General features: G+C 41.5%; 1 protein-coding gene across 3 annotated transcripts in view; it reads right to left on the minus strand.

Annotated features, from left to right (window-relative positions):
* The window catches only part of LOC147159399 (tudor domain-containing protein 5-like), a 154,952-nt gene that overhangs the window by 41,497 nt on the left and 94,811 nt on the right, over positions 1–18,644 (minus strand). For all 3 annotated transcript variants that reach the window (XM_086058810.1, XM_086058809.1, XM_086058812.1), the window contains one exon: positions 6,970–7,110. In XM_086058810.1, coding sequence (XP_085914936.1) covers positions 6,970–7,008 — 39 coding nt within the window. In that variant the 5' untranslated portion in view covers positions 7,009–7,110. The remainder of the gene's footprint in view (positions 1–6,969; positions 7,111–18,644) is intronic.

Consider the following 18,644-nt stretch of genomic DNA (forward strand, 5'->3'; position numbering starts at 1 on the left):
ACATTTAGGTGACAGAGGTTCGCCATGCTTCGCTTTTTATCCACAGAGCAAAACACAAAACCTTTTTTTTTTTGAAGATAGTCCTCATTTTAAATGCATCTTTTCCAAAGTAAAAACAGATTAGAATAAAGTTGCATTTTTGAGACACACTGGTAGTTTCATTTGTGTTAAAACGTGTTTGTGTGTGTGTGTGTGTGTGTGTGTGTTCGCAGAGACGGCGTGTCTGACAATGTTGTAGAATCGATCACAGTGAGGTCACGGGGACGATTGTCTTTGCTTTAGCGGTGGTGAGTCAACAGTCAGCGCTTTTTAGAGGAAACTGCCGAGTCAGCAAACAGCCATTGCCTTAATAATTAGGAGCATTCAAGGCCAGGGCGGGACAATTCCTCAGAAGTGTCCTCTAGAGACGGACAAAATGGAAGATGGTGGACAAAGAAACTGTGAAAGTTATCAGTGAGTGATTATACGTGCGCACCAGAGCGTCTCGCTCATTCGTCTCACTTTTGTGGCACATAAATCTTTCATTTAATCAACGTTGAGAACACATGGACGCGTGCTCCTTTTGCTATGGCAAAATTCTCGTTTTTTTGGCTTCTATTCAAAGATGTAGAACTCTTGAAAGAATGTAAACGGATATGCACTTAAATCTCCGGGAGGAAAATGACATTTATGAGTCGGAGCGTCATCTGCGAGCTATTAGAGGCTAATACAGTCTGGCTTTGGCTAACCAGTGGCGTCACTTTTCCAATGTTGAGGAAAGTGATTCTTGCTGGTGACTGGAACGCGGCCATTTAATGCGCAAACATTGCAAACATGATTTAGGAGGTTGGGTAATAAAGCACATATTGGAAATTATTTGTCACATTTCTCAACAGATTCCAATCTTTGACTGTTGAGCTCGTTCTTGGGAACACATTTTTTCAGAAATACAAAATTCCTGAATTAACACTCGAACAACAAACTAAAAAAGTTTATAGTTTTTTTTAATATTGCATCTGAAGGTTAAATAACAATTTACAGATATTTTTTTTGTCTTTTTTTAATTTATTTTTTTACATTGTTTTATTGGTGTTTTATCCAATGAATATGAACGTTGCCGAAAATGTGAAGTATCAGCTTTCATCTTTTTTTTTTCTTAGTGCAAGAGCAACATTTTGAGTTCAATAATCATGAAAAGTGTTAAATCATTCCTTCAAAAACATGAAGTACCAAACGAACGCTACTTCTTTTCAGGTCCTCTGCGGTCCTTAAAATGGATTTTAAGCAAGCTGAGCTGTGATTGGTTGCTACCTGAGCCCTGAGGGACTGATGTCATTTTCAGTCGACAGCAAGTGGGTAAAATGGCCGCCGCACGAGATGGATAACAACGGGTGGATTTTGCTGCTTAATTCCTATTCCACAAATGCTATACTTGTGGGGACACATAGAACATATTATTGATTAATTTCAACCCTCAAAGTGTAATTTTAACACTGTCTGATTTCATTGGAAGTCAATGTTGGAGTTATTTGACAGAGTTGATTTATCTGCAGACTTAACCAAAGTAAGCTCCGCCCACTTGATTAGAACCGCTCTGCCGCAAAGACTTCAGGATATGATACAATATATATAATACATTCTCAGGAAATTATTACATTAAAGGGCTAGAGGGCTAATTCCAAGAATTCCATATTTTCCATTAGAAATTTCCCAAAGTTCACCTTCTTCAGTCCAGTGTCGGCTCTTCTGCATCTACACAAATTGGATTCTCGAGTCGATCAACGAAACCCAAAATGATGATAAGTCTTCCACTAATCATAGTGCATTACAATTCCCGGTGCGAGTATCCCAGTATGGAGCTTAAACGTGCAGTGACGCAGGGGAGGAGAGCGGGCCAACTCATTAGATTGGGCTGCAGACTAAGTCGGATTAACCTCATACGGCTCTCTGAGAGCGGCAGCGGAAAGGCGCGCCAACAAGCCGTGCTTAGCGATGCCGCCAGGAGAAAGTTTTTTTTTCTTCTTTTAACCCTGGTGGTCCTCACATCTCATCGGGTTCGCGCCACGGCACCATACTTGCACATTCCCACCACTGGCCAAACATGCTGCCCTCCCCTTGCTTACCTTCCGGGGCTCTAATATCCAAAGGAGAGCGATTTAGGCTCTCTAAAAATTCCAGATCCACGTGCCAATCTGTGGATTTGATGGCTTTCGTTGGGGGGGGGGGGGGGGGGATAAGACAACGGCCTGCAGGGAAAAGCTTGTGAAAGGAATTTGGCGGGCGAGGAAGTGCAAAGTCAAAACCTCGCCAGCATTTGGACGTTGGCTTCCGTCTTAGATTTCCAGGCACAAGAAATGGACAACATGCCCCTTTTCGGCCACATATTTTGCTTGTTTTTTTGTTTTTTTTTAGTAGGCCCTGCAGCTTGTTAATCAACATTTTATGTGTTCAAATATCAGCCCATATATTTTGGCCGCAACAGCTCTCAAGGGAACTATTCGATGAGGTGGGGGAGGGGGAAGGGGGGGGGGGCTTCCCCGACATTGCACCAGTTGATGTACAGTCAACCATCATGATATCACAAGTTTTTAAACAACATCTTTTTAAATTAATTATTATTATTTTTTTTAATTAACATGACGTCTATGCTAATGCATAGCATTACACGTTAGCATTAAGCAAGTGGACTTCCTTTAAATGAATGACATGTTTTGGTTGAACATTTTTTGTCTTTAAATTACATTTAAATCTCCTGTTTTATATGTTATCTTAACGCTAAACTTGAACTGGGAGTGACAAATAAACAGCTTGAAGCAAGCGCGCTCAGCCTCATTTTTTTTGGAGAAACAAGTAAGTGAGAACACATGCTAAGGAATATTAATAAGAGTTTTAATGCATTTTATTGAGTTTTAATAAGCGTTTCTCAAATGTGTGGGAAGAGTAAAAATATTTTTTTTAAAGATGAAGCGTGAAACTTAAACGGAACCAAAAAGAGACAAAGCAAGGCAAAGGTTCCGGCACGACATGATTGGATGACTCCGGACACGAGCTCTCGCTTTTTCTTTTTTTTTAAGCCAACGTGACATCTTGGCTCATCAAATAATGCGCGGAATTCAATTAATTAGCAACAGTTGAAATGAGACGGTTTTAAGTAACGCTAATCGCAATTAGCAGCGGAGCGTGGCTAATCGCTGCGTCTCGCCAACCTCAGCGTCGGAAAGCTCGCCGCCGCAGATCAAAAGAAGGTGATGCTGAAGTGGAGAAAACGGATGGAGGCAAGGGCCCTAATAATAATAATCCTCCAAATATTCCAAGGAGTCATATTCAAGTTACAAAGTGTAAACCTTCCCACAGTGGTGAGCTACGTGTGACCCGACTTAAAAAAAAAAGAGTGAAAGAGAAAAGAAGAAAAGACAGAAAAGAACAAAACAAAGAGAGAGAATGACACATTGTGTGCGACCGCATAGTTTAGCTTAATGCTAACAAACAATACAAAATGCCATAGAACGGCTAACGAATATTATCCGCGTGGTGGTGTTTTATATTACTGCGGCTTACTGAGGCGTTTTGACCGTCTATAAGCTATTTTCTTTTCATGTTACAACATTTTTGGGGGGGCGGGAATGGGGGGGGGGGGTCCTGCACTGGGAGTGCTCAATGACATTTTCATTTTAATACACATTTCTTTTTGTTTATTAGACTAGAATGTCATATGGTTTCTGTGAGCCAGGTTGGTTTCAGAAATCCCCAAAATAGGAGCTGCTGCCTCTCGGTCTCTCTTCCAAAACCCGGAAATCCATCCCGAAAGCTCTGCAAGCACTGCATTTTCACAGCATTAAGTTTTTACGCGGAACTGGCACTGTTCTTTAAGTTTGTCATGCCGCAGGATCGCATTTTAATTCACAGCCAAGTTCTGATTGGACCCAACACAAAAGCACAGTAGCCCGTCTGGACTACTTCTTTCCTTCATGCCTTGATTTGTTTTAGGTACATTATTTTCCAATTCATTATTAATAATTACATTATGTTCCTATTCCCTTCGAGATACGAGCGCATGAAACAGTGGTTCTTAAAATTGTTGGTACTGAACTCCACCAGTTTCTACACACATTCATCGACCCTTGTTTATGGAAAAATACGTTTTTTTTTTTTAATTCAAGCCATAGTTATAGGGTTTACATCAAATCTGGCTCTCTTCACCTTGAATTCAGAAAGCTTTGTGTTTATGTATTCCCCATCTCTAAGAAAGTGTTCCTTTAGTTTGCTACAAAGCTACAATTGCTCAACTTGGCATTGCAAATCATGCAGTTAGGACGCTCTCTCCACTCAACTCTGTATTTAAAACAACCACCACTGTTTTCTTTAGATGGAACCTAGGGGCAGCAGATAAATGAAAGCAGCAGAGGCCCCAGAATTGAACCCTGTGGAACACCATACCTTCCGTTATACATGTGAATTCATATTGTACGTAACATATCTTTAAAAAAAAAAAGAAATCACACGATGTATGAGTTGAGAATATGATTCAGGATTGAACCCCTGAGACTGGCTCACCCGGGGTTCGATCGAACCCAGGTTAAGAACAGAAGCAGCGTGGCCTGAAAAGACGGGCATGTCAGTTTGGCCGAAGTGGCTAAACGTATGCAGAAAAGGGGGGAAAAACAGCAGGAATATTGACTTTGTCCTCTGAGTGGAGACAAGGGGAAACCTGAATAACATACCAAGTCATGCATTACTGTCAACACTGAGGACAATACTGCATTATAATCAAATAACGGAGTAGTTTGTGACCTACAACATTGGAATACGCAAGTGGATGAAAGCATTCATTAGCAAAATAGCGTTGTTGCCTTTCAAAACCACTTCCTGGAACTTCCTCCACTAAAATGCATGGAGATAGTTGTTTGCTAGCAGAAACCGGGACAGCTGTGTTTAATAGCAACCAAGTCGAAAGCACCCCGAAAACATAGCAAAGGTCTGAGGGCTAAGTTAGCTCGCGGAGCGTAGCCAAAGTTGGCCTGGCTCAACCTCCTTTTGGTTCTTTGAACAAGGCAGCGGCGGCGCAGCATTCCAGTCGCTGAACAATGACTAAACGCAAACCACATTCAGCGGGGCTCGAGGCATGTTCCTTACTTCCATTCTTCCCAAGTATGACCACGTGGCTTTGAGGCTGAGTTCAAGTGGAAAGTTCATGCTGGAGACGCTTGAAAGTCCATTTGGATGTTTTCACTTTTCGATCCAATCACTCATCACGGAAGTCGGAAATTAGGAAATGCTTTGCTTTGCTGCCAATTGTGTAACAGATTTCTGTCAATTCTGTCTGCAAGGGCCGTGAAGGTGTCTGCCTGAATTGTGATTGGATGACTGACTATGCTATTATTGTCCTTAACGGACTGGTCAAGTCCATGCGTTGACTAATCAGTTCAACCCCTAGCGTTTAGGACAGTGTTGCAAAAACCCTTTTCACACTGCACTCGCTTAGTGTGAATGAGTCACGCGGCAACACAAAATGACCAGTTTCCTGTGTGACCATATTTGGAACTGATGACGTAGCAGCCTACCTGAAAGTAAAAACTGAGATTTTGCTGCTGGTTCGACCACACTTTGACAAGATGCATCGTTCATTGTTGCAAAAGAAAGGGGAAGTCCACCTCAAAAGGGTTTTTACAATAATATATTCTATGCAGACCCACCAGTCTAAATATAGCATTTGATGAGTATTGAGTTTGGGGAATGTCAGTTATGGGAAAAGTCAAGAGTTTCACTCACTCAGGGTGGTAGAATCTTCTCTGTGATGCATTTCGGGCAGTGGTCCCCCACCCGTCCGCAAAATTTATGGACCGGTCCACGGCGGAAAAAAGGTTGGGGACCATTGGTTTAGAGGATACAAATAGACTTGTCGTTAATGGGCCGGACAAAACTCCAGGGATTATACAACACGGTAAATAAAAAAGATACAACAGGGACTCTTCGTTGTCCACTCTCGCTCATTCAACAATCCTTCTTTCGACTTTTAAAACCCTGTTGATTTCAACGGACCAAATATTATTTGTCGGCACTCTATTGGATGACATGGTTGCTTTGTCAGGTATTAATTTCATGAGGAATAGATTAAAAGTAGTCCAAATGTAGTCAGAGAACATCATTCGCAAACAAAAGAGTAGCTTGCCATGGCGGCGAGGAGGCGGCACGTGCGGGAACATGCTAATTTAAAGGTGTCAGCGGGCGACTGTATACGGGCAAACACTTGAAACATCTCAAAGCGGAATGATAGACGCTGCTTGTGTACTTTTGCAAGACAAGCAGCAAAGAAGAGGACAAACACAATTTTGTGCGTCTGTGTGTGAAAGCATTTCAACCCGGCTCATGGGGGCGATGCGGCGACTCGGAGTGAAGAAGCGGCGAGATGGATTCACAGGCACGCCGCATTTATCTCTATTACTTCCTGCTACGCTCGCCATCAAAATTCTACAGGCGGCGGCCGGGGGGGGGGATTTTGCAGCATGACGTTGGCAACAGATGTTCAATGCTTTCTCTAACTTGGTTATCCTTTAAAGGGGAAAAAAGGGAGGGTGGGAGTTGATCTATCTCCAAACCTGCTTCTTAAGAAACACAAGACTCCAAGATGCTCGGAAATCTGCTGATGCAAGTCTGTTGCAATTTAAACCTCGCCCGCTTCAATGAGAACGTCAGGTGACAAAGTCTTACACGACTTCAGTTATTTTTCATGAGGAAAATCGTTTGGTTAAAATGTAATGCACAATGTAACGATAGTCAAAAATGTCATAAAATGGCTCATAGGAAAGTAAGAAAATGGCATCTATTTCAAATAGTCTGTCAGCCATTTCTTTTGAAAAATATTGCTCTACGTATGAAAAGTTTGAAATGACGTTGAAATGTTTACGGTTCAAGTTGAAGGTTGTCCAGTGGGATGCATTGAAAATAATGAAGACGGGCCCACTTAAAAGTTTCCAAGCAAACAACACTTACCTGAGATGGTTGCGCCAGCTGGTGTTTTGACACGGACATGTGGACGTCTTCGCCGAGCGACCTCTGAACCCCTGTGACCTCGACGGGGTCGTCTGATGACTCTCCTTGGGCTGCTACGAGGAGGAGGAGGATGTGGCAAAGCTGTTGAGGAGAGAAAGGTCAAGATAACTACCGAAATGAATAAGATGCTAATAATAATGTAGGATAATTCATTGGAAAGTGTTACAGAGGTGAAGGACAGGTAAAATTGATATATTCCACAAATGTAATATTAATCAGAATGTCATGTTTAGTGAGGTCACATATATAACGTATTATTGTCAGTAAATGTTTAAGGTTGATTTCCACTTTAAAGATTAGATAGCTATTAAAATAAAAATGCACTGAGATGTCACCGATGTCTTACAAATGCAATTATGCCATCTAGTGGCAGAATAATGACCTCAACACAAATCAATTATGACGCTAGTTTTTTACACTACAGTACATCTTTTTAATTTAAACACAATTATATGAATTAGTTTGAAATTACTTTATCAATGACTAAAAGATGCAGCCATATTTCTATTAGTTTAATCTTTTATTTCACTCTTATGTTAACAAGAGTATGAAACCAAGATTATTATTTTTTGTACATTTAGAACATATATAAAATTTGAGATTAATTGTGAGTTAACTATTGAAGTCATGCGATTAATAACAAAAAAAAAAAAAAAAAAAAAATAAAATAAAAAATATATATATATATATATATATATATATTTTTTTAAGTTTATTGAGGCAGACGTGTCAACAAATGTAATGTACGGTGGGCCTCCAAGCAAGCCAATCATGGACGGGAGGAGGTGAGCGATATGGGAAAACAAAAAGGCAGATAAGGACGGACAAGGCGGACCATGCAATGGCCGCAGGAGAGATGGCAGATAGCCATGACGTGCGCCGTGTCGTGTGTACGTGTGAGTGCGGAAAGCGCGGAGATAAGGAGGGAAAGATAAAGTGTTCCGACAGCGTCTCACATTCATTGCGACCGGCTGACATAAGTGGCACAAAAAAATGAGATGAAGTGGGCGGCGCTGAACACATCTGACACCTGTTGCCACGGCACTTGGACTCAAAAACAAGAGCGTGCGTGTGCCCGCGCGCGCGCGTGATCTGCCATTGGCATAAATGCGCCAGATGAACTTAAACGCTTTCCAGATTGCTTTCCTTCGAACTGCTCCTGAAGACCCAAGTTGAGCTGTGGCGGTCGTCATGGAAACGGGAGACTGCGACAGTGACAGGCGCGGTGTGTACCGGTGCCTGGCAAACAACAACTGGCAACGACCATTTCCAAACGCCTTGTTACACTACTGCTTTTCGAAATACAGCATGGATGCGAATGTATTGAATTAGCACAAGTGTCAGAAGACGCACAGTCCCGTGGCTGCACGCGGTCACGTCATCGGGTTATTGATGATCAGATGAGCCACCAATTTGTTTAGCAATATGACAATAAGGACCCTGTGAGGCAAATCTATTTGAACGCGTGTCGTCAAAAGGAAACAAATTCTGGATGGCTCATGCTGCGTGTTCCAAAGTTGAAAGAATATTGAATCAACAATGTGGAAATAAAAAAAAAGGAGCGGATTAGGGTTATTATTTATTATTCTTAGAGAGAAATTGAAAAAAATGAAATAAAAATCACAGGTGACCCAAAGTGATACAAAGCGCCGACGGTCCTCATTAAACGGCAGGCGCCACATTCATCACCTCTGTCGCTTGGGCGGAAATTAACAGCTCTGTGGCACCCTGCGTGCACGCACAAAATTTCACATTCTTTTTTTTTTTTTTTCTTCTTCCTGGCGCTGCACAAAAACACACGTCGAGCGAGTAATCCCACATTGAGCAGGTTGCATATTGAGAATCGAAATGACAGAAGGAGATTGTGAGGATGTTCATGTTGCCAGCACTTCCTGCCACGTCGAACCAGTTTGCCGCCGACTTAAATCACTTTTGCCGCATTGAAAATACTTCCGTGTGTTGACATGCTGACTCACGCACCCTTTACCCTTTGTTTTTTGGGCGCACGTCATATGGCGAGAACATTTTCTTTTTCGGAGAACTCTATCGGAATTCCATTTATTTTCGTAAGCATCTGTTTATCAAAGATAAACACAGAAGTGAGGAAATGAGCAGGAAAAGAAAGACTTTGGTCCTCAGGGAGGGCGAACACCTGCTTTCATATATTTTTGAAGGCAAAGTCGCTGTGTGATCAACACTTTCAAGTTTTCCTGGTGCCCACAGGTGACACACAAAAAAAAAAGAGCCCATTCCTGCACTTCCTTGCTACTTTATCACCGGGAGTTTTTAACTGCTTTGTAGACTGACTAAAGTGAGTAAAAAAAAAGAAAAGAAAAAAGAAGTCATTACAGCTGGTTTTTGATGTGTTAACGTGTCTTAGCGTGACTTGGCTGCACTTAATGGCGCGTGGGAGTGAACGCTTTTTCGCCACACAGGCCGCGCTCCATTTTGAACCAGTTATAACCTATAATATTGACAAATACTTGCCAGATTTTGAAACTTCCATTTGTCCTGGAAAAAGTATATAAATATATAATAGTAGTATCTAAAGGGTTAAATGGGGGATCTAATACAATTCTATACATTTTTTTATGATATATATATTAGAGGTGTCAGTCGATTAAAATTTGCAATCGTAATTAATCGCATGACTTCAATAATTAACTGACAATTAATCTCACATTTTATATCTCAATTTATATCTAAATTTACAATAAAATGTAAATGTTTTCCCTAATTTAAATAATGTTGATTTTTTGGGGGGTAATTGATAGTCATTTCAATACAAAATTTAACATTTTAAATATGTACTGTAAAAAAAACGAGTATGACTGATTTGTGTCGGTCACTACATGGCATAATTGCATTTTGTAAGACAATGGTGACAGCATTTTTCTTTTCATATTAAGAGCCGGCTCATTTTTAACGTAAGTAACTAGTGAAATTATGCACATTTTTAAAACTTTAAAATACAACTTGACACCAGTCCCCACAAATATATGCAGTATAATTGAATTTATTACTGCTAAAGTTTGTAGTTTGTTATAGTGACTCCTTTTCACGACGTTGAATGCTTTCATTTTGTTAAGTTCTCGGATGCGCTGTGACGCCGCTCTACTTCAAGCGAGCGCTTCACCACTTTGAGTTTAACCCTTACGAGCTATTTGGTGGAGTTGCTGGGCAAAACATGCTTCACATTTAAAGATCAAGTGGCTTGGGGGTCACTCCAAGTGACAAGGCGGCGATGAGAGCCCATAAACATCTCAAAGCTGGAGCAACGGCTAGCTCGTTGCTAACGGCTAACCGAGTGTGTTCTTTCAAAGCAGGGAACAAGTGGAAGTGCTACACAGTTCATATATATATATATATATATATATAAATAAATAAATGCCCCTCTATCCTTGTTCTGCCCTCTCCACCCCAGCATTAACCCATTGATCGGGAACTAAGCGTTCCCTTTAATTGGTCGGATGAGGTCGATTGCGAGTGCACACAGTGAGAGGGTGTGTGTGTATGTGTGTGTGCTTGAAAAAAAAAAAAGGCCTAGTCATCAACTTGTGACACAAAGCAAGAGAATCCGCATATAATTTGTTCTATTTTGTATTGGTAATCGACAATCAAAAAATATTTATTTAAATATGTATTTCTAACACACATGATATAATCAATGACAGATTTGAAAAAAAAAAATTTAGGGTCAAAAGATTCAATGCAAATGTATAGGAAGATTTGCAATACAACTGAACTGTACTTCGGCTGTCAATCTTTGATGTATCACGAGAATGCTGTAAGTAGATTTAAAATAATAATAATAATTAATTAAGGATCCCCATACCAGTGCAGATACTATTATTCCACTCACAGTTAATATAAAACCTCAACAATGACAATTGGTATATTTTCAAAGCACAGACAATAAACATCAGCTTAAGTCAAATTGTGTTCAATTCAACAACTGTCAAAAGAAAAACAGAAGAGTGAAACAAAAACAAGACAAGTGACACAGATTTAAATTATTATTATTATTTTTTTATATTTGATTTAAAGGCGACAGGACTGGTCATTGACATAATTTGAGGAGGTAACAAGTTCCAGTACGACATGGCTCGGGATTTATTAAGTATTTTAAAATGCATTAGTTCTTGGTAAAGGTTCATAGCGGAAGGTTTCCCACGACCCCGGGATGGAAAGGCGTATGTCCGTAGCAACTTGTGGAAATTGCCAGAAGTCAACCCACCGCAAGAAATCTTTTGACTCACACACGGCCACAAACACAAATAATGAGGTTGGGAGGGAGCCGTTTGCAGAAAGCGATTTACATGCATTACACGCTCAAGTGCTGAGCTCCAATAATCACTTTTATACGATATTCTAAAGCATGGACGTGAACTACAGTAAATAAGCCATTAGCTGAGGAAAAAGCACAACAGGCAAGACAGGAAAAACAGTATTAGCCATTCATTACTCGCTTCACAGAACACCCCCCCCCCCGCCCCCCCTCCACACACACACTAAAACCTCAGCTGAGATGTGCGATACTACTGTTTAAGTCTACAAGCATCCACTTGAGAAATAAAAAATCCCTTTTTTAACACTTTTCTCTTGGAATTCAACTGATGTTGGCCAGACTGGCGCTAATCTCCAGTTGATCCCTGAGGCGTACGATGGACCCAGTGTGCCTTTATGGCCCTCGCGCTGGACACAAAAGGCTCGTTGCCAAATTCTTTTCACAATGTTGAAAGCATACAAATGGAGAAAATAGTTGGAGGAAACCAAGTAAAAAAAAAAGTAAAAAATAAACTTGCATTCTGCTCTCGATCAGTCAATAATTGTGAATCACTATTGGTTAAGAAGATGGACAGAGAGTGCTACAAACATTCACAAAACTTACTCACTCATTCACCCACCCACCCACTCACTCACTCACTGCTCTCAATTAACTCTTTCCTCTCAATCTCTCCCATACAAACATGCACACTCACTCACTCACTCACTCAATGCGCTAAACTATTTTAATCTCTCAATCTCTCTCATACAAACACGCCCATGCACTCACTCACTATCACTTTTTCTCTCACACAAATGTTCTTTCACACACCCAAAAAATCTCACTTACTCACTCACTCTCACTTAAACTTCTCACTTACTCACTCACTCACTCACTCACTCACTCTTCTCAAACATTCTCTCAATCTCTCATACACACATGCATGCATTCACTTACTCCCTCATGCTTTTGTACACAAAAACTCACTCACTCACAAATTTTGCCAAACATGAAAAAACTCACTCACCCACTCACCCAACCGCATCCACCCTGCCAACCCACTCACTCACTCACTGCTCTCAATTAACTATTTCACTCTCAATCTCTCCCTTACAAACATGCACACTCACTCACTCACTCACTCACTCAATGCGCTAAACTATTTTAATCTCTCAATCTCTCTCATACAAACACGCCCATGCACTCACTCACTATCACTTTTTCTCTCACACAAATGTTCTTTCACACACCCAAAAAATCTCACTTACTCACTCACTCTCACTTAAACTTCTCACTTACTCACTCACTCACTCACTCACTCACTCACTCTTCACAAACATTCTCTCAATCTCTCATACACACATGCATGCATTCACTTACTCCCTCATGCTTTTGTACACAAAAACTCACTCACTCACAAATTTTGCCAAACATGAAAAAACTCACTCACCCACTCACCCAACCGCATCCACCCTGCCAACCCACCTACTCACTCACTGCTCTCAATTAACCCTTTCACTTTCAATCTCTCATAAAAACATGCACCTGCACTCACTCACTCACTCACTCACTCACTCACTCACTCACTCACTCACTCACTCACTCACTCACTCACTCACTCACTCACTCACTCACTCACTCACTCACTCACTCACTCACTCACTCACTCAGGTAGCGGGCTATATCGTGTGTAATTAGTCAGGCTGATGCGAGCAACGCGGCCTCCACCTTTCATTTCCCCGACGGTCGCTTTAATCCATCACGTCGTGCATGTGCGCACGTGAGGGGGCGACAACGGGGCACGGGCGCGAGCTGGCGGTCGGTCGGGGTGGCGGACGCGCAGGAAATTGAGCCTCACCGGCGCTTCTCATTTGACGACAGCATTAAGCAGCTTATGAGTTAATAATCATGTTGTCCTCCTCGCCTGTCTTCTCGGCCCCTGAAAGGAGGAGAGGGATGACGGAGACAGCATATGTCCGTGAATCTTCATCCTCCCGGGACGCCCCCCCCCCCCTTCCCCCCTGCCCCATCATCTCTTATATCGCATTTCCTCAGAATCATGGATGGCGCGGAGCACATCATTTGGAATTTCTTTCTTGCTGTGCCTTGCTAAAAACAAGCAGATGGCAGCCAAAGCATCGTCGGCAGAAGGCAAAGAAGAGGTGTCAGACAGCTTGTAATAGCATCTCTGTTCTGTCAAGCGGAGAGCAAGAAAACAAAGCAAAAGAAAAAAAAAAGAAGAAAAAAAAAAGAAAAAACGCATCTCTCGATAGCACCAGAGGCAAGCAACAGCGGAATGATCAGTGCGGTCATTACGGAGCGTTCACGGCCGTTATATTTTGCTGACTTTTCTGGGGGTTGGAACTGGATCGAAAAAGTCTAAAAGCCTTTCAGCGACTGGAAGATGCAATCAAAGCAGACATTAAGAAAAGAAGAAAATGGAAAGAGCTGGTTGAAGCCATGGTAGCATAATGGCACCACACACACACACACACACACACACACACACACACAGCCATGTTTTCTTCCAATTGTAGAGCATAATTATTATAATTTTTTTTTTAAATACCTCCTAAATTGTCAAGCGAACAGCCTATCGCCATCAACACGTATGAGCATTTCGAAGTCGCAAAAATGAATAAAATCAGGCATTGAAGTATGCTTCTTTTTTTCTTTTCTTTTTTTTCTTGTCACCCCCGCACAGTTTTCAGGCAGGTAAAGCGCACAGCGGCAGCAACACTTGTCAACTTGCCGCATTCGCGTAATTACAGGCGGTGTTTTGTTGTTGAGTCACAGCGGCATGATGGGATATGAAAGGAACGACGCCAGTTGCTACATTGTCGTCTTTTATGTCGGAGAAAAAAAACATTTTTATTTTACGTCTTGTGCCACAGACAGCAACACAGCGACTACATTGGTTGTTCCTTTTCCCCTTTCATCTCTAGTAAGTTTGACAAACTTTATTTAAAACAAAAAAAAATGCTTAGAGTTCTTTTCATATGACAAGGTTTTTTTTTTGTCATCTGTGAGTTCACAAGAAGCATTGAGTCGTTAAAAAAATAGCATTTAAAAACGTGTATTCAATTAGGACTGATAAACGAACGTCAACAAACAGCAGAGCCAAAAATAATTTGACCACCAAACTCATGTTTGAAACAAATTCACTTGGACAAGTTAATATTTTTCCCGGTGGTAAGAAGGTGGAAAAAACACTGCTCGAATTCAAACCCTCTCCCTTAACTCCATTTGATGAAATGCCAATGATAAAGCAGAATGGGACTTGACCAAAGGCAGGAAATGAGCATTTGGGCCCATGTTGACGTCTCAACGCTTACCAAAAAGTAGTGTACTTTCAGTTCATAGTATAGAGTATACTTAAGTATATCTAAGTTTATTTTTCGAGTGTACTTATTCTTGTACTAAAAGTAAACTTTAAGTAAACTCCTTGGGACTAAATTGGAACATTTTAGTACACTTAAAAGTATACTTAAGTATATTAATAAGTATACTTAAGCATACTTTCAAGTATATTTAAGTACACTATTAAGTATACCTTGTGGTATACTTATGTCCAGTTTTAGTATACTTACAAGTACACTTAAATATACTTCTTTTTGGTAAGGGAAGCCCCTCCCCCTAACCCCAACCATCAAAAATGATTGCCTACACTCTAAAACCAAGTCTTGACCCTCAAAAAGAGGTCTAAACTTGTGGGCCCCAGCAATATGGCCCCACGTGGACGGGTGGGCCCCACAACACTGTGAAATCCTGAAACGTTGAACCCCACTATGTAACAAAAACAAGACCACACACACACGCACGCACGCACGCACACACGCAATCTTCACCTTCCTGAGCGGCTGTGGAGTGCGTAGAAGATAAATAAAAAGACAAACACATGAAAGAAGTCGAAAAGGTAAAGGTGAGAGGCAGCGAGCAGCGGCACCTCATTAAGTGAAGAAAAAGTCAGAGGCAGGAAGCATTTTGGAAGAGAGAATCCCAAATCAAAAACCTTTCGGTGTGACCTTTTGGATGGCCTCCCTCGAGGGATGAACATGGAGGCTCGGGGAGCAACGTCAACGTGCACAAAAAATGCCCCCCACCCTCACACGTTTGTGTGACGATCACACCTTCGGTGTTTCTGTGGTAAAAAAAACTCTATTACTTGTCCTCAGTTTTTAAGCAACACAACATATGGCGCACTTAAAATCCTTTAATTTTCTCAAAAATTCAATGGATGTCGGGCGTTCTGTTTGTCGTCTTTAATTCAACTTCCCGTCACGTTCTCATTCTCATTTGCATCAAATTGCTAGCAGCTGTTTTTGTTATACTGGAAATAGAGCTACTGCTTCTCTAATCATGGGAATTGTAGTCCTACTAGCCTATTGCTGCGGTCAGACCAACACAACCTGAGCTTTTTTGGCGGAATATTTCCAATGATACAATGCGGGACTGGCTCGAGGTAAACGACACGGCCCGCTTTCAGTATCTGCCGTGACTGAGCAAAAAACTTTGGATAATGGTGAGTGCATTGGGTTGTTTACAGCTGTTGAACTGTCAACAGGGATAGCAATTAGCATTAGCCAAAGTACTGTAATAACAAAAGATTGAGGAGATTGACTAGCGATGTTCAAACTTTTCTTTTCGTCTGTTGGAGGATCTCCTTTGGGAACAAAAGCAAGTGAGATGATCAACGCTACCTGATATTTTGTTTCCGGTCTGAACCTAGCATGAAAACAAGAAATCTAACAAATAAACATGCAGTACAATTGGAATAAACAATTTAACATACAATGCTTCGCAAAGATAATTCACCTCATCACCTAGTGCGATTTATGTATGAAAATATTTTAAAATAGTACGATAAGTAAAGGTCCGTCCAGTATGGTAGATTCTAATTAGCATTAGCATTAAGCTAGCGAACTGAAAGTGTTTTTAAAACACGTGATGCATTTCCCTTTGTTCGTAAACTCCAGCTGGCTTGAAGACATACATCATCTTGAGAGTACCCTAAAGAAGCGGCGCTATTTCCCAAAAAATTGAAAAAGTAATCAAAAAGAGAAAAAGCGAAATGCTACGATGACGAGAATGCACGTCAAGTGAAATCTGCGTCTCGCTGGTCGCAGATCAAACGGCGTTCGGGCTGCGAGCCTCGGTGGGAAAAGGAAAAAAATAAATAAAAGGATCTTGTGGTCCAAAAATAAGCAGACAGGCATTTTGTTTGAAAGAAAGGTGCACAGCGGGAAACAAAATATAACAGAGGAGCACTTTGCCAGATCATAAGAAATCATTCACTACTTTGGGGAATTTTGTTTTTTTTCCAAGGCGCTCGTGATGAATGAAGAAGATGCAGGCCACAATAACACATTGCGTGAATACAAACACACAAAACGAGCGCACCCAGGAGCTACAATATGACCCCACTACTCCATTTGCATCCATATTTATAGCGCTAACCAACCTCACGTATGTCTGCACTTCATCGTAGCCTAACCGAGCATGTTTACCCCACAGGCCACATTATGGAATCCTCTGAGGGAAAAAAAAAAGCACCTTTGATTGTCGGCATAAAACGATATCGCAAACATGAGAATTTGCGGCGGGCTGAGGGAATGAAAAGGATTTGTGTCAGGATTATCCAATCTCTGCCTGATTATCCAGGAGGGGGAAAATGAACACGTAGCTGGAAGCAGGTAGCGAGCGAGCGAGCGTTGTGTGTGGGTGCAGCTTGCGGTTGTGTGGACTGATTGGGATAATTAGCATGAGAATTCAACCATCACCGCAGCAGTGCAGTGAGCTGTAATGAGAGATCATATCAAAAGAACAATAACAACAATAATAATAATAATTAAAGCTTCGAGCAGCCACTAACGGGCCTCGCACCTCGTTTTTAATGGCGGTTCCTTGAAATGGATTATACCAATGGTTCTTATGGGTGCGATTGAACGGGGAGTCAGTCTTCAGGGGTTCGGCGAGGAGGTCAAAACACGCTCGACCCAAATGATTCGTGATGATACGCCCCGCTTAGCCATCATTGGCTGCAGGTGATGACGCTACATCTCTTATCTGTGCTGCAGTAAATTTGGCGCGCCCCGGTAATTGAGTTATGACTGTTGTGATGGTACGTCGTGGGATTTCTTCAATATTTTAATCCCATCATGCTAACTATGTCGAGGAAAAATAGAAAGTCGTCGGATGAGTATGTGCGATACGGATTGACATGTATAACGGAACTTAAGGTATTCCGCATGCGAAATGCGAAGAGACTCAGTGATAAGACAGGACAACCAAGACTTTGACTAGACCGAGCGTGACGTGACAGGACCGGACTTTCTTTAACGGGGAGTGACCTGTCTTGACTTGACTGGCAGGTTCTGTGGCTAACTTGGCTGACTGTGGCTGTAGCTTGAAGACATGGCTAAGCTAACAAGATGTATCAAAACTCACTAGACGAGACGCACAACATGGCTGTGGCTTGGCTGTGGCTTGAAGACATGGCTAAGCTAACAAGATGTTGATGAGTTATTAACATTGTTTTTCAGTTTCAATTTATATTTTAGCCGTTTTGGATTTAGTTATAGCAGTATGGCTCAATGAATAGTATTGTATTTTTATCTGTCTCTTTCGCCTGAGAAGAAAAGGGGCAACAAGTTCTTTTCCATGCTATCTTGAAGGGAGTTTAGTCTAGTACCGGTCTCAGCCGGTCGGAAGAGGGGAGGCACAGGCTGATGTATTATTGTTTTTCTCTAATCTAATTTATACCTATGGGAACTTGCTGAACTTTCTGAGGGAGGAGAGAGGGATTTTCTTGTATTCACTGAGTTGCAAACAAATGTACTGTGGGCTGATGGGAGGAGACTTTTCGTATTCACCCACTTTTCAATAAATAATGATGTGCTGGAGTAGAAGACACACAATCTGAACAGACCACTGTTTGAGTGAGTTCAATTGTTGTCATCAAAAGCTTTTGATACCTTTGCAAAGGGACTTCTTCACCAGAATCTCACCATTCAGTTAATTGAACACGCAAAGTGTAGAATACAAATATTCACTACTCTAACAATGTATCAAAACTTACTAGACGAGACGCACAACATGGCTGTGGCTTGAAGACATGGCTGAGCTAACAATACGTGGCCAAACTTACTAGATGAGACGCATAACATGGCTGTAGCTTGAAGACATGGCTAAGCTAACAAGACGTGGCCAAACTTACTAGATGAGACGCACAACATGGCTGTGGCTTGAAGACATGGCTAAGCTAACAAGACGTGGCCAAACTTACTAGATGAGACGCACAACATGGCTGTGGCTTGAAGACATGGCTAAGCTAACAAGATGTATCAAA

The sequence above is a fragment of the Leptonotus elevatus genome, chromosome 17 (assembly GCF_054856555.1).
Source record: "Leptonotus elevatus isolate MCC_2025b chromosome 17, RoL_Lele_1.0, whole genome shotgun sequence".
In the NCBI taxonomy this organism is placed as follows: Eukaryota; Metazoa; Chordata; class Actinopteri; order Syngnathiformes; family Syngnathidae; genus Leptonotus; species Leptonotus elevatus.